The sequence below is a fragment of the Xyrauchen texanus genome, chromosome 1, assembly GCF_025860055.1.
Source record: "Xyrauchen texanus isolate HMW12.3.18 chromosome 1, RBS_HiC_50CHRs, whole genome shotgun sequence".
Taxonomy (NCBI): Eukaryota; Metazoa; Chordata; class Actinopteri; order Cypriniformes; family Catostomidae; genus Xyrauchen; species Xyrauchen texanus.
The window spans coordinates 58366193-58383390 of NC_068276.1; the positions used below are offsets into that span (position 1 = coordinate 58366193).

The window sequence follows — 17198 nt, forward strand, 5'->3', positions numbered from 1 at the left end:
GAAGCTCATGAACATTTCCAGGTTACATTTTACACCAAAGTCAATGGGGGAGTGTATGTGTGTGTGTGTGTGTGTATATATATATATATATATATATATTAAACAACAGTTAGCTCTGGTACTCGAATCTGATTGGTTGAGAGACGATGGTCTGACGCTTCACTGTGTGTGCTTGTGTTCGTTCTGTTCTATTCTAAAGTGTAAAAGCAGTTCATATGTGTTAAGAGCTACTGTTTGTCTTTTTTTGACATTACATATGTTAGCCAGGAGGTGGTGGCAAAAGATAATTTTTGTGTGTAATATGAGTCAGTTTGGTGACGTGAAGTAAATCCACCTCAGTCAGTGTTTACACAACAGCTCTTCATGATCGCTAGTACTACTACTAAAGCTAGAAAATAGCTTTAAACCACTTTAAATGAACAACCTGAGCATTAAGGCTCATCACAGCTGAGAGACACAACAGACTGATTACTTACACAATGAGTGCTGTTTAACATGACAAAGGACATTGCGGTATCTGTAGTGATCGGCTCTTGTGCACCATCTACCACGAAATAGGGAGAAATATCCCCACTTGGACAGCTACTTTTCCACTGAGAAAGCTGATCTTCAGAAAGCTGACCGCATTTCTGCTTGGGTGTGGCAACAGGTGATCGCACAACCTCTGCCCCCCCTCTCTCTCTCTCTCTCTTACACATCCATCCTTGTTTATCCAATAATTTGTTCGAAACGGCACAAGCCTTGATGCTATTTCTGAAGTGACATTTTTGAATTACTAACAAAGGCTTGGACGCACCATTTGGTTGAACCAGCAATGGCAGATTCTGATCCTTCACGTAAGCAAGTAGTTCAATGCACAAAAGCGTATATGATTGTTCATTGAACTGTTGTATATAAGCAATAGCACATTTGCAATCATGCTATATGGCCCTAAATCAGCACTGCTTTGAGTAACTGCGGTCGAATCACAGCAGTGTTGATGTAGGGCCATATCAAACTCTTGCTTGTGTGATATTTCTTAAATATATATATGTATATGTACGGTGCATCTGGAAAGTATTCACAGCTCTTCACTTTTTCCACATTTTGTTATGTTACAGCCTTATTCTAAAATTGATTAAATAAATTATTTTCCTAAAAATTCATCAAACAATACCCCATAATGACAATGTGAAAGAAGTTTGTTTGAAATCTTTGCAAATTTATTAAAAAAATAAAATAAATCACATGTACATCAGTATTCACAGCCTTTGCCATGACACTCAAAATTGAGCTCAGGTGCATCCTGTTTCCACTGATCATTCTTGAGATGTTTCTACAACTTGTTTGGAGTCCAACTGTGGTAAATTCAGTTGATTGGACATGATTTGGAAAGGCACACACCTGTCTATATAAGGTCCCACAGTTAACAGTGCATGCCAGAGCACAAACCAAGCCATGAAGTCCAAGGAATTGTCTGTAGACATCTGAGACAGGATTGTATCGAGCCACAGATCTGGGGAAGGGTACAGAAAACTTTCTGCAGCATTGAAGGTCCCAATGAGCACAGTGGCCTCCATCATCTGTAAATGGAAGAAGTTTGGAACCACCAGGACTCTTCCTAGAGTCCTGGTGGTTGGCCGCCCGGCCAAACTGAGCGATCAGGGGAGAAGGGCCATAGTCAGGGAGGTGACCAAGAACCCGATGGTCACTCTGACAGAGCTCCAGCGTTTCTCTGTGGAATGAGGAGAACCTTCCAGAAGAACAACCATCTCTGCAGCACTCCACCAATCAGGCCAGTATGGTAGAGTATTTACTCCACCAATCAGGCCAGTATTTACTGAGGTGTGGCCAGACGGAAGCCACACCTCAGTAAAAGGCACATGACACCATGCAGCCTGGAGTCACCATTCATTTTCATTATATGACGAAAAAATGTGTGAATATTTTAAAAACCTTTTACTTTTGTTTTCCACAGAAGAAAGTCATACCCCCCACAAATTCACATTACCACAATGCCACAGGACATTTTACTATCAAGTCTTCATGTAATTCCAATTATTCACATTAGATTAACATTATTGTAATATAGCATTGTTGTGTTATTACAGTAAAATTGACTTTAATACAATATTGTTTTACTCTTAACACCATAAATTAAAGTCAGTGCAACAAATACTACTGTGATGTATTAAAAATATGCTTAGAAATATGTATTGTATATTACTAGGGCTGGGCAATAGGTAAACATTTTTTTATCGATAATCGGCTTAAAAAACATCGCAATATTTGATTACATCGTCAACCCCCCTGCCGAGGGTTGGGGAATTGTTTTGCTTCATTTATTGAAACACGAAAAACGTAAGACATTTTTAAATTCAAATTGCACTTTAAACGAATAAAGTGACAAAATAACAAAGTGATGAAAAAAATGTGTTAACCATCTCCCCAAATCCAAACATTTGTCATCTCCAATTGCCCCATTTGCCATCATGCAAGTATTAGTCAATGACAACAGGTGGAAATTACTAATAGCCTACAGATTAAGAACTAAAGACAATCATAAATGTAAAGATAATAATAATAATAATAATAATCATAATAATAATAAAGCCTAATAAATTCCCTTGTTTTCCCAAAATAATGCTGCCTAATGAGTGTTCTTATCGAATTTATGTTCGTATTGTGTTTTGGTAATACCGTTAATGCTGCCTAAAGAAAATAAAATGGAACTCAATTTTAGGTTTAAGGTGAATGTGTCTTGTGTTATTTGATGATTTAATCACTTTCGCCTTTTTGTTTCTTTAATACAAAGATAAATATGACTGAACCCGCAGAGTTGCGTTCACAATTCATGTTAACTGTGTGGAAATAAAGCGAACTAAACTCACAGCACCTCCCGAGATGATCTGAGATAATTTGCAGAATTCTCATAGACGACATTATTCTTGCAAACAGTTTTCAGATGAATGAAACAGAAAAAAAATGCGCTTGTTCCACATGACAGGCTCATGCTGTTCGCCTCTAAACAAACAGCGAATCAGACTCAAGCATTGACGGCTTTTCCGAGAAGTCTTGCAGCTGGTCGCGGGCAGATGAGCAAAATTATCCATGCATTAAATGCATTTGGACGAGGAGCTTGTGAACTGGATTCATCCTTGTCACATTTTGCAGGTGGCAGGTGCTAGTTTCACACCTTGGCCACTGTTTAATATATTTGGCAACTTCCCAGATCCATGGTTTTGTCATTTCCCAATGCTGTCGATCATCATCAGTTCTAATCATCCAAGCGATTATCTAATCTGCCAATTGTGTGGCTGCAGTGCATAAAATCATGCAGATACGGGTCAGGAGCTTCAGTTAATGTGGACGGAAATGCCTTGTTTTTGAGGTCAACCAAGAATGGCCAGACTGGTTCGAACGGGCAAAGTCTACGGTAACTCGGATAACTTTCTATTCCATTTCTATTCTGAGATGCTGGTTGGCGCTGTTTTGGTGGCACGAGGGGGACCTACATAATATTAGGCAGGTGGTTTTAATGTTGTGGCTGATCGGTGTATATTTTTATTAGTATATATATTTTATTATATAATATATAATTTTCTTTAAGCAAAATATAATTTCAAAAATATTTTTGAAATTTATTTTTCCCCCATTTGGAATTCCCAATGCTCTCTAAGTCCTCGTGGTGGTGTAGTGACTCACCTTAATCCAGGTAGCATAGACGAATATGTTGCCTCATAAATCCACGCATTTTAGCACGTGGCTTGTTGAGTGCGTTACCGCAGAGACATGGCGCGCGTGGAGGCGTTACGCTATTCTCTGCGGCATCCACGCACAACTCGCCATGTGGCCCACTTAGAGTAAGAACCACATTATAGCGACCAAGTGGAGGTTACCCCATGTGACTACCCTACCAAGCAACTGGACCAATTTGGTTCCTCAGCACACCCTGGATTCGAACTCGTGACTGCAGGGGTTGTAGTCCTCATCTTTTACTCGCTGAGCTACCCAGGCCCTGGTTATTTTTTTTCCATTAATTTGAAATTCAATTCGGAATTCGTGCTGTCTTAACACTGACAATAATTTTGATTTGACCCCTCTGCTGAAATACATTGATAACTAGAACCCCCATTTAAAAAATTAAAAAATACAAAGTAAAATATCTATAACCAACTATTCTCTTTTTTGACTAGGAATGCAACTTCTAATGGACAATTTAGACAACTTTACAACTTAAATATCAAACTCGGTTAACTAAAGACTTCATTAAGTGCCTGCTCTATTGTAAGTGTATTGTTGTTAATGTGTTTACAAGAAAATTTCATTGCAAGAATTACATCACTTCTTAAGCATCCACAAGGACACTGCAGAAGGCCCCCATCATGCCATTGTTCTCACATGTGATAAAGAAAATTTTGTAACAAAGCAGTTTAAATTCCTCCCAACAGATTCACTGTCTTGATCAGAATGCCTTTCTGACACCAAACACCGATAAGAGAAAATATTTGCCAAGTTTGTCAGCCCTCATGATGTCTGGCACGTCACCTAACCTGTGTTTGGTTGGAAAAAACATCTATCTTCTAGCTTCTGGGAATTTTTTAGGGAAATATGTGGTTTCTAGTTCAAGATTGTGAAGTGGTTACTGGTATCTTTGGGCCATTTGTTGATTGAGTTGATATGGTAAACATGGCACAGCATGAACACAGGCGCAGAATCTTCCTTTAAATCTGTTGCTATCCTTTAAGTAGTGTGCTGACCATCTGCTCTGCTATGAAGTCCACAAATCCTCCCGAGAGCTTAGCAAAGTGCACTTCTAATACTCTCTGTATGGCCCTTATGCAATCTGGTTTCAGAGTGCACTGAAGTGGATATGAGTGGGTTTGTGTGTGTATTTGTGCTGCTTTGCAAACTATATCTGTTTGGGAAAGTAAAATGCAGGTTTGGGATTGGAAACCAACTGAAAGATGATCTGTTATTTTACCATAATACTCTCGGGAGATAGAATAGAAAAGGAACACATAAGCAGCATGAGTAAATGATGGCTCAATTTACATTTTTGGGTGAATTACCTCTTTAAAACCCTATAACAATCCCAATGTTTCAAAGTATGTCTAATAGAGTGCAAAAATGCCCACCCAGTTTTTCAGATGTCGTCATTGTTCCAAAAACTGGATTCCCAATAATTTTCCCATTGGGATTTCTTAAAATCCTTAATAAAAATTTTCATATAAGCTGTGAACCAAACCAACCAGCTCTGCTGTGAATCGCAACATTACAAACTTTGATTTGCAGCAAAAAGTGTTGGACAAAGACAAATATACAAGAAATAATACTTTTCACGAGGGAATGAGCTACAATCCCATGAAGCATGGCAAATGATGTAATCGAATTAAAAGCAATGGAAAAATATAAAACTATGGATTTAATGTTGTTGATTTATAAGTTTAGGATCAATATATATATATATATATATATATATATCAGGTTTATTGCAAAATACTGCAATATACAAATATACCGGAAAGTTGTTTCAGGGCTACAGACTGCATTTTGCAACCATTTTTCTCTCCGATGCATATTTTGTTATAGGTCACACTGGTGCGACTTCAGTGTTGGCCAACACTCTCTCTCTCTGTTTATGCGCTACTGTCTTCTGTTAAGCAACATTAAACTGCATCTGCATCAACAGCAGCACTATTCATAACCCGGACCAATTATCAGCACGGCTCAATGGACAGATCTGCTCGTGCATTGAGCAGGTGCATTTACTCGCAGAGTGCAGATCATTACAGCACTGCAAGAACCAGTGAGAAGCACAGCGTGCGTTGAGGAAATCATGTGAGGTTGGCACCGAATTCTTGGGCGCAAACCTCTATGAAATCCCTTGGTGTGTAAACTAGTTTTAAACCACATTATATGGCCCCACATTAACAAGAAGAACAGCAGAAAACACTATGACATGCACAGATGAAAATAAGACTATATACTAGTTACTATACTATATTTATATAAAACTGTGGTAACTTTTCATAAGAGGAAATGCAAGTACTTTGAAGCCTGGGTGCTGGAAACCTTTTGTGAATTGTGGACTAAGCTAATTTTCTGTCTGGGTAAAATATGTTTGCTTCTAACGCCCTGTGACTGTAGGAAAATATATCTGGTTTAGTTTGACTTCAGAAATTCCAAGAGATGACTGAACTTCAATCAGTTTAATGCCTGATGAAAGGAGTCCCACTCAGTCAGAATAATTTAGTCCTATATAAATTAGGTGTTAACTTTTTACTTGTTAGCCTGTAGATATTATAGATAACCTTCCTGTTGTTGATACCAGTACATTTACATCTGCATACTCGGCAACTCAAACTCAGTGCCTTACCTTTACCGATTAGACATAGATAAGTTATCGGTTATAATCAATATAATGCAATTTATACTTCCAGAACCTGACTTTTCTGGAAGGTCTCCTGTGTAGGTCCAAGTGTCAGTCATATCAGGAACAATAGTGTAGAGAAATGAGAACAGAGGCTGCTGTGAGACCTGTCTCTGCACCTGAGTGCACTGGCTGGGCTCCAGATGTCAGCAGCACAAGAGAGGGCCTCATTGGCTCCTGATGAAAGATGGGCACCAGCAGACAGGGCCACATTGACCTCACAAGCACAAATAAATAAAGCCTTGCTCCTCAGTGAGCTGTTCTAGTTGAACACCAGATGCTTTTTGGGTTTGACTTGTTGTTGCAAAGATAGCCCATGCCCTCAACTGACCTAGAAGCTCTAAACAGGTCTCTTTGCCTAGTGCCTGCATTGTAGGGGTGTGAATCTTTGGGTTGAAAGCGAATCGATTCTGTTCACGATTCATCGGTTTTCGATTCAATTCAAAACTATTTTTGTTTTGCAAATATAGAACGATTCGATTGGATACACAATGAAATTCAATTAGATTCGATTAACAATTTGATTCTGTATTTTTTTTTTATGCATTTAAAGGATTCCCATTTTTACTCCCCTTAATGTGTCTAAGGCAAGAAAAAAGAAATACAAAATTTATTTATTTACCAAGAATGCACCAAAATCAGCTTGAAAGAAAAAACATGACAACAGTGTGTTTTTAGAGCCAAGCATAACTACAGAAGTAATCTGTATTACACTATACATATTCAATAATGTTTTTGTAGATTTTATTAATTGATTGGGTGTGTAGAATCACGACCCGGCCCCACCCTCCACCCTGCCACATTCCTCCCTCGTTCTCACTGTAAAATTTAAATGAGAGGGAATAGGCCAACGCAGAGCGGCAGTGAGTGAGAGCCACACTTACTAGCTAGTTCTCCGATACGACGTAGCTTGTTCCTCTGACTCCTCCACCCTCTAAAGGACGACAGCCGTGCCTCTCCGGGCGGATCAGAGGCAGTCCTCCAGCCCCTGGCGGACGGAACGCCATGTTCTTGGGGAACAGAAGGGGTCTCCCCACCCCTGGCAGCGGTTCTCCCGCTCCAGGCGGTCGGCAGCGAGCCCCTCCTGCTCGCGGTCGGCGATCTCAGACCCCGCTGCGTTTCAGCGGCTGGTAGGGGACTCCTCCGCCCCTGGTAGCTAGACAGCTAGCAGCTAGACATCTGCATTTGTCCAAAGCAAGTACAGTAGGTTCTGTGTGAAGATAATTGATCGGATCTCTTTTCGCCGTGCAATACTCTTTGATTACTGAAAACACATAAACAAAGCATTATGCTTTTCTTTGGTACCAATGAGATACAAATTGAATGAAAAGAAATTCGGAAACATTGCAACCGCAAAAAACATTTAAATGTATGTAGAAATGTTGGATAATTCACTGCCTGGCCAAAAAAGTTGCCGTTTGGAATTAAGTCAGTGTTATGATCTGGGGTTGCTTCAATTGGTCAGATCTGGGGGCTGTCACAACAACACAACAACAATTTGTCTGACGATTAATCGAGTAATCGGAAAAAAATTTATTTATAGAGATATATCAAAGCCATTTTATTATTATAATTTTTTTTAAATATCACTTGCATGCAAAATGGAATACAGTATTCACAGTACTCAAGTGAGAGAATTTTTTTACTCTTGTATTGAGCTGCAGCAGTTGCGGGCTTTGTTGTGCTTGTGCTACATGCAGAACGCAAAAGCTTGTCACTTGCCACATACCGTGTAAAATGCCCTTAAGCATCTGGACATTCAGTTTAACAGCAGACTCACGTTGAGCTTTGACCGACAGCATACAGATAAACCTGCAGTTTTATTTACATTTATGCATTTTCTGCATTTGGCAGATGCTTTTTAGAAAAAAGAAAATATTTAGCGGAAGTGGGGCATTGCAATCTTTTATTATAAGCAGTCATCTCGAAATATAATTGTTATCATGAGGAGAAAGATTGCATCACATTCAAATAGTAATTCATTTACACAGATTTCAAACAATAATAAATTGTCTGGAGTAACAGCGTTTGTAACGTGAAACAAGTGTGACTAATATCTTTTTCGTGACATTATTTTATGTTGATTCATAAAAGCGTATATTGCAAAACAGTTGTGCAGATAAATAGTTTTAAAGTGCATTCCAATATATTTTTTGCTGAGCTCAGCGTGTCCCCTGCAGCAATGAAGGGCTGAACTTCTCTCGCGCATCTGGACACGCAGCACAACAGTTGCATGCAGATGAGCTTTGTGTGTGTGTGTGTGTGTGTGTGTGTGTGTGTGTGTGTGTCCCCATCCGTCCGTCCAGTGGTTTTGTGAGGACTGAATGTCATTGTTTTTAAGGTCCTGCATTGTCTTTCAAATCTAAAGTGAAGTGCTCTCACACAGCTGATACCTCTTGTTGTTATGTGTTCGCACCCTCATCGGTGGACTCACTTCCACCTTATTTTCGATATGTCAATTCTGAAATTTTGGAATCGAGTAAACAGCCCTAATTACATCTACTTCAGCCCGCTCTCCTGGTAAACAACAGCGCAAATGCAGATTACACAAAGCAGTGAGATCGCGCATCTCAGGGATGTGGTCGAACCGATTTTGGGATGCGTTTCCCAAAAGCATCAAAACCTTAAGTTGATCGGAGAGACCATTTGCGCCAATGGTTCCTACAATCTACTTAGACTTACAATGTTTTTGGGAAATGCAGCCCAGATCATAAGTGTGAAGTTACCGTCACCACGCATTTGTATTGGGAAAAAAATTTATGAGTGCAACATTTGATTTTTTTCATACAGTATTTAGGTTAAATGAATTGGCACTAACCCGTGTGTATTCTGCAGAAGCAGTAGGATGTGTCCGAAGGTGTTTATTAAGGTTGCTGGTGTTTCCCCATTTTACTTGAAATCTTTGTTGACATTCAGGTCAAATAGGTTTTCCCCGACTCATCAGGCGAATTCAAAATCTCGTTACGTGAATTGCGTTTTTTAAAAAGCTTCTAACTCTCCAAATTTTTATTTAAATCCATATTACAAAGTACCACACATACAGCATAACTTACAGTACTACCGAACCAACAGTACTACTGTTTAAAAAATACTGTGTACCGGCAGTATTTTGAGGGTTTAGTATCGCAATACTACCATAGCACTGGTTTACCTTGCCAGCCCTATTGTCTGTTTGTTTGGCTTTTGCCCTATGTGGAAAACAAATGTGGGGTTGCGGGAACAGAAGCGATTGGCAAGAAAACCACTGCAGGCAGAAAGTGGGTGAACATGGAGTATAATTCAGAGGGAGCGTTTGGGTGTGGGATAGAAACTTGTGGAATGGAAAAAAATGTCCCACGCAGATCTCTACCATAAGTCATGTCGGGGAGTGCTTTTGTAATGGAGATAACACTTGGAGACTGTTCAGGCGTTATGAAGTGGACTGTTGTGAATCACATTATTGTGTGTCTGTTGGAGAAGGTAGCAGCTGGTCATTTTGGCAGCGGTCTGATTGTCTGTGCTCTGTTTTAGAGCAGATAGTGTCTGATTGACCCAGTGTGTACTGAGGCACAAATCTGTCCATTCTTGATAGTAAGGCTTAATTTGGTCTGTTTTTAATCTCTTACAAACTGTATCTGTTGGTTTGTACCATTTTGAGGAACTTAAGTATATTGTCAACAGTAAATTACCTAAATGATTTGACTTAATATTATTATTTATAAAAAGAAGTGTTGAAAGTTTATAAAATGCTTTGTCTATGTTTACTGATTTAATGCACTTACACACATACTGGTCTGGGCTGCATTTCCCAAAAGCATCGTAAGCCTAAGAAGATCATAGAAGCCAATGGTCTGTACGATCATCTTAAGCTTGCTATGCTTTTGGGAAATGCAGCCCTGATAAGCTTCTGTGTTTATTGTACTGCTTCACATTTTCTTTCCACCATAAAAGCAGATCCTTGTCCATTGGTATGAATGGCTCCAGTAGGAACCGAATACCAATAGAGTATAATTAAATGAGAATCTAAAAATTACAAGTTTTGCCACACAGATGACACATCACAGCTCGTTCTCTCAATAACAGACATCCAGAGCACCCCCCTACTAAGAGATTCAGAGGAATAGTACAGTATAATTCAGTGCTACTCACGGCAGGTTTTTAAAAAAAAAATTATAATGTTTTTAATAGTCAACCAGCTGGTGTAGAACGATTACTTGATTAGTCGATTACTCATGCACATACCATCTGTCCAGATACTGGCATTGGCCATTGGAAAATCCTTAGCGATCAACCACTAATATGTATTCTGTTTCTTCTGTTCCCTTTTTCTCTGGCAGTTGTAATGTCTTGAAGCAGCGTCCGGCCCTTTTGAAGGATGTGCAGTGAGTGCTGATGGAAACTGCTGCTCCAATATGAGTGTTCATGATGTTGGTGGGAGACGACGCTTTGAAGACTCTGAGTTCACCCTGCACATCTACCCTGGGGTCATCGCTGAGGGTACCATCTACTGCCCTGTCACTGCCCGCAAGATCACCTCAGCCGCGGAGGTCATCGAGCAAGTCATCAACCGGCTGCAGGTAGACCGGACGAAATGCTATGTTCTGGCGGAAGTAAAGGAATTTGGCGGGGAAGAATGGATCCTCAACCCTACCGACTGTCCCGTCCAACGGATGATGCTGTGGCCTCGCATGGCCCTGGAGAACCGCTTCAGCAGTGAGGACTACCGTTTCCTGCTGCGCGAGAAGAACCTCGATGGTTCCATCCACTATGGCAATTTACAGATGTGGCTTCAAGTCACGGAGAAACGACGACGTATGGTGGAACGTGGCTTCCTGCCACAACCCTTACCGAAGGACTTTGATGACCTTTGTAACCTGCCGGATCTTAACGAGAAGACCTTGCTGGACAACTTGCGTAGTCGCTTCAAGCAAGAGAAGATATATACCTATGTTGGGAGTATCCTCATAGTCATCAACCCCTTTAAGTTTTTGCCCATTTACAACCCCAAATATGTCAAGATGTACGATAATCATCAGTTGGGGAAGCTTGAGCCGCACATTTACGCTGTGGCGGACGTGGCTTACCACACTATGCTGCAGCGCAGGCAAAATCAATGCATTGTAATTTCTGGCGAGAGTGGCTCAGGCAAGACCCAGAGCACCAACTTCCTCATCCACCATCTCACAGCTCTCAGCCAGAAGGGCTTTGCTAGTGGAGTGGAGCAGATCATTCTAGGTGCTGGGCCAGTGCTGGAGGTAAGCTGAACTAATAATGGTTTTGGTGGACGTCACCGGTGCATCCGTTGCATGGATGGCATCTAAAAAAAAACATAAAGATCATTTAATTATAAGTTTAATAGGTTTGCTACCAAAGTTGATTTCCATACTTCAGGCAAACCACAGTACTACATTTTACTGCTTTATTCAGATGAAATGCTTTCTTACACATTTACTACATACCAGGTGTGATGAAACATGGCAACAAATCCTATTTCCCCAAACTTTATTTTAGGTTTTTGTCATAACCAGCTGAGGTGTTTTAAGTCTCTTGGTTTGCATTTCTGTTTTTTAAGTCTCTTGGTTTCCATTTCTGTTGTTGCACTGGGTAGCCCAGCCCACAATGAAATCCCATTGGTCCAAAATCCACATATGCCGCAACTTATCCAAGTCAGAATCTCCAAATTTTACTTGGAAAAGTGCAATAGAGCAGCTCTTGAATTTCAAACGACTCCGATGTGCATTTATGACTTTACAAAAACATGTCAGCTTCCAGGTTGTTAATAATGAACTTTTTCTTATAAACAAATAAAAGCATCAGTGTGTACTTTTACATGCACGATCTCACAACGATGAATGCTTAAGTGCATAGGCCTAAACAGTGTAAGCATAAACCAATTGGCACACATAGATTTATGCCCATTATTGCATTCTTACTGGCTTATCCAATGTGCGCATGCCTGTTATTGTTTTGATGATAAAAGCGGAGAATAACCTGATGATTTTTACTTTAGTGTTTTATTAAACTTTAAAGTCATGTGCAAAACAGTTCCTTTCCTTTTAAAATGTTGCTGAAATTGCTGTTCTTAAAAGTGCAAAATGATTGATCAAAGATTTACTGGAAACTGAATATCAGCCCAGAACAGGGCAATGGTGACACCAAATGGAAATATTAGCTAAAAGTTCTGTTTACTGAAAATATAGAATTATGTTAGACACAATGTCGCTTACTTAAATTTAATAATACATATATATTTTTAAATAATACCCCCTCTGATTTCATTCAAATATTCTTTTCAAAAATACATATTTAATGGTGTTGCATGCGCATCCAGTTAAATAATAATACGTTTACTGATGAAATCAATTCAGATGTGACATTTGACATTAGGATTATATTGCATTATTATAATATTCAACATTATATATAGTAGATAAATATGGCACTGTCATTAAACCTCTGTAAGCTTTCATTTTCTCTCAGGCAGTTAGAGCAGATCACTCTCGGACATTTGATCCCTCAAATGCAGAAGTGTCCACACCCCTTTCAGAATGTATACAAATAGCCTTTAAGAGATAAAAGGCGATATTTTTGATGTAGTACTGCCTTTCAAAAGCTACACACAAAATGTACTCTTACACAAATCATCTTGTTCAAAATGTTACACCCCTTGGTTCTTTTTGTGTTGTCTTCTTGAGCATCAATAATTGTTTGCACCTTTTGCAATAGTTGATTAAAAAAAAGACACTGAGACATTCCAACTATTTATACCCAACTAGAAATTATTTTACTGGAAGCCACCTAAGAGACCTGTGAAACATTTTTAAACTTCTCACAAAATGAGCAGATTAAAGGTGCGATTGCACCTTCATAATTTGATCAAACACTAATTCATTCCCCGTCCAGCTCCCTGACTCACTTTGAACCAGTTACTTCAGCACAGTTAGCAGATGTAATCTCCAAGATGAATTGTTCCAGTTACAAGCTGGATATTCTTTCTCCACGCCTTCTTAAAGAAGTTTTCATGACTATCAGTTCCAGTGTGACCACTATAATTAACAGCTCATTAGCAAGTGGAGTTGTTCCAAGTAGTTTTAAGCATGCAATTTTACATCCTTTGCTTAATAAAAACTTTTTGGGATCCAACAATTACAGACCAATCTCCAAACTGCCTTTTTTTTTTTTCCAAGATTTTGGAGAGAGTTGTTTATTTGCAACACTTCTCTTATCTAAATACATTTAACATTTTAGATACGTTTCAGATATGACAGTTCACCTGTCGTCTTTGTTTTCTTCGATCTCAGTGCCGTGTTTGACACTCGTCCATAATATTCTTCTCAATCGTCTAGAATGTATGGATGGCATGCAGGGTACGGCCCTCCAGTGGTTCTCCTATCTAAAAGAAAGGGCGTTCTCTGCAAATTTAGGTAATTCTTCTACGTCGGCTCAGTTAAGGTGTGGTGTCCCGCAAGGGTCGATTTTAGGACCCTTGTTATTTTCCCTGTTTATGCTTTCTCTGAGCTCTATTTTTCAGAAGTACAGCATATCTTATCACTGTTATGTGGATGATTCCCAATTTTATTTCACAGTGTGTGTAGACAAGAATTGTTAATCTGAGAACGTCCTAAATCGCTTCAAAGATATTAAACCTTGGCTTGAAAACAATTTCTTACAATTAAATGAAAGCAAAACTGAAGTTCTGATTTTAGGTTCCTCCATGTCCTCCTTACCTGGCCTGGTTGCCCAGTTAGGTCCTCGAATGGTTGTCGAATGTACAAGATCATGTAAGGAGTCTTGGAGTGATTTTAGACTCCTCGTTATGTTTCAATAAGCAGATCAGTGCTGTTGTCAAGAGTAGCTTTTTCCACCTGAGATCTATCGCTAAAACAAAATATTTTCTTTCCAATAAAAACTTGGAAATTGTGATCCATTCACTTATTACATCAAGGATAGACTATTGTCACCCATTTTACATTGGTCTGCCCCAAACTGCGTTATCCCACCTACAGCTGGTTCAAAACACGGCAGCTAGGCTTTTAACAGGGTCAAGAAAGAGGGATCTCATTTCCCCCGTTTCAGCATCTGGCTTCGTGAAATTCAGGGTCGATTTTAATATTCAGATTATTGTCTACAAGGCACTATCTGGTCTCACGGCCCAATATGTCAGTGACCTTATACACCCTTACTCCCACACCAGAGCGCTCTGGTCTACTGATCAATTTCTATTGAGGTTTACTCGTTGCCGCTATAGATCTAAGGGTGAACGTGCCTTTTCTGTGACGCGTCCTAATCTATGGAATAGTCTCCCTTTCCATGTGAGGTCCGCTTCATCATTAGCCATTTTTAAACCTTCTTTAAAAACATATTTTTATTCTGTCGCTTTTGAATAGATCATTGTATAGTTTGAAATGGTTAAATACGTGATGTATTTAAATGTTTTTATTTATTTTATTATGTTTTATATTTAACTTTAAATCAATCTGTTTTTATATCATTTTGTTTTTTGATCTGTAAAGCACTTTGGGTCAATTTCTGTTGTTTTTAATGTGCTCTATAAATAAAGTTTGACTTGACTTGTAACATACGATATACATCGTTTTTCACGACAAGCAGCCGGATATGTCATGATTGCTAACGTTGTTTGCTAACGTTACCTAACTTGTCTAACATTTAGATTCATGTTAATTATCAATGATAGCTTGTACAGTAAAGTTATCTGTTTGCTGTCGTACATTGGTGATGATAAAATTGCATTTGGACTGGTGGATAACTGTAGTGGATACTGTAACGTTAGTTAACGTTACTTACCTCAAACAATGTTGTGTCCTCAAAATGCCTTGGCAGGGCTCGACATTCATTGTCATGTGCTTGTACTCCAGACAAGTAAATTGGTCATTCACTTCACAAGTTACTTGAATGGAAAAAAGGACATTAATTATTCAAGACTAGTAAACAAACAGTAATTAAATAACAATAAAAACAGCAATGAATAGAAATAGATAACAAAAAATACAAATGAAGAAACAAATGAAGTTTTTAACAGCAGTAGGCTTTCAAGTATTCAAGTAAACATTCAGAATGAAATGCAACATAAAACTACTTCTGGTCTTTACTGTAGGATTATAACACATGAATACTTGTTAAAGCTACTGAAGTTACCCAGTCAAGAGCAGTGAGTGTTTTCTCATTTTATTGTTATGACTGTTTGATTATTATAATGAGTCACTACACTAGACAGCAGCAGGTCTATTATTAGCTTACATTTATACTTACAAGTCTGACATTTTAATACAGATCTGCTTTTTTCTCTGCCATTTTGGCATTTTACGGGCATATAGGTGGAATTTTGAAATGTATTTGACTGTTCAGGCACACATTAGTGCGTGCCTTTTCAGAACACGTGCATGTTCAGTGCACACACATATAAGCCACCTGTCAATCAAACAATCGGACTGGGGGTGAGAGATGCTTTGCCGAAGCAATGGCGCAAAGCACAATGTTAGAGATCTTGCATGTTATAATGAGAAGTGTCAAAATATTTTTGGTTCCTTATGAAACTGGCGGGACAAATTGGATTGTGGCGGGCCACCGCAGTCCAAGTAATTTATGGGAAACACTGACTTATTTAACAGCTTTGCAATTTCATTGTTTTGACTGCACCCAGCAGCTAAAGATTCTGCATAAATACATTTGAGTGAATATGACGTGATAAAATGTGCTCATCCAAAAGTTGCTGGTTCGTGTTTTGGAGAAGAGTGTAACTGAACTATGGCCAGACAAGCTTAAACACGCGTGCTCCTCTGGAACAGGACCAAGGATTGCTTGACGAGCACAGATACTGTTGCACGTGTCGAGTGTTGTTAAAATCACGCTTTATATCACTGACTTAAATTAAATAAAAACATTATATCGTACCGGGAGACTCTTGATGAATGGTAGAAAAAATTCTGCCGGTACTCTGTAGACTAAATTAAAGACATGCAGGTACTGCATACCGGTGAGTACCCACCCACTTCAAGCACTGGGTTGATCTCTAGGTCACAGCTACCAATGACGTGGACCAATAGCAGTGGAAAGGTGTTTTACTGTCGAATAGAACTTTTCTTAAAAAGTTCACCCTAGCACTCAGATATGAACCACTGAAACGAACACTAAATTACATCTCACGATTTCGTCGGAAGTATATCAAGGCCTTAAATAGATCTGCTCGATGCTTGATAATATGAAACGTCTTGTATCACACTTGTTAAGACAATAGACAGATTAGTTCTGTTGCTGTTTGTTTAACGGGGCAGAATTGCCCTGGTTCATCTCTGAATCCTGATCATGCATTACCTAATAAAGTTTCAATAAGAAATCAGCTGTTATTCAACATCCCACATTCACATATCCTACATTCAATAAGGAGTTATTGTGTTTTGTCAGTGGGATTTGTCATGTTCTCATGTACTATGTGACTTGCATAATCCCATTAAGAAGAATAGCTTAAAAAGTCATGCACTGGGTCCTATGACACAATGTAACATAAAGAAAGAGGAAGTTAGTTTAAAGCTGGTTTTGTGAATTCCAGTGATGCCAGTAATTCCTATCTGCATTTGTCACTGTGGCGCACACGATCCTGTTTTGATAAAATTTGTGCAGATACTGTGCTTAGTCACAAAACAGGTATTGCTTCAACTCTGTTTGGTGTCATAATACAAGGTTCTTGTATTTAATGTTTACACAAGTTCTTGTACTGGAACAGTGGAAGTATTAAAGATCATTTGTTAAAATTAATAAAGCAATAAGACATGAGAGGCTATGGTAAACT

At 39.0% G+C, this 17198-nt stretch overlaps 1 protein-coding gene across 1 annotated transcript in view; it reads left to right on the forward strand.

Annotated features, from left to right (window-relative positions):
* Nucleotides 1-17198, forward strand: part of LOC127644872 (unconventional myosin-IXAa-like) — a 198124-nt gene that overhangs the window by 32531 nt on the left and 148395 nt on the right. Inside the window, exon 2 of the mRNA XM_052128281.1 lies at nt 10729-11646. Coding sequence (XP_051984241.1) covers nt 10804-11646 — 843 coding nt within the window. The 5' untranslated portion in view covers nt 10729-10803. The remainder of the gene's footprint in view (nt 1-10728; nt 11647-17198) is intronic.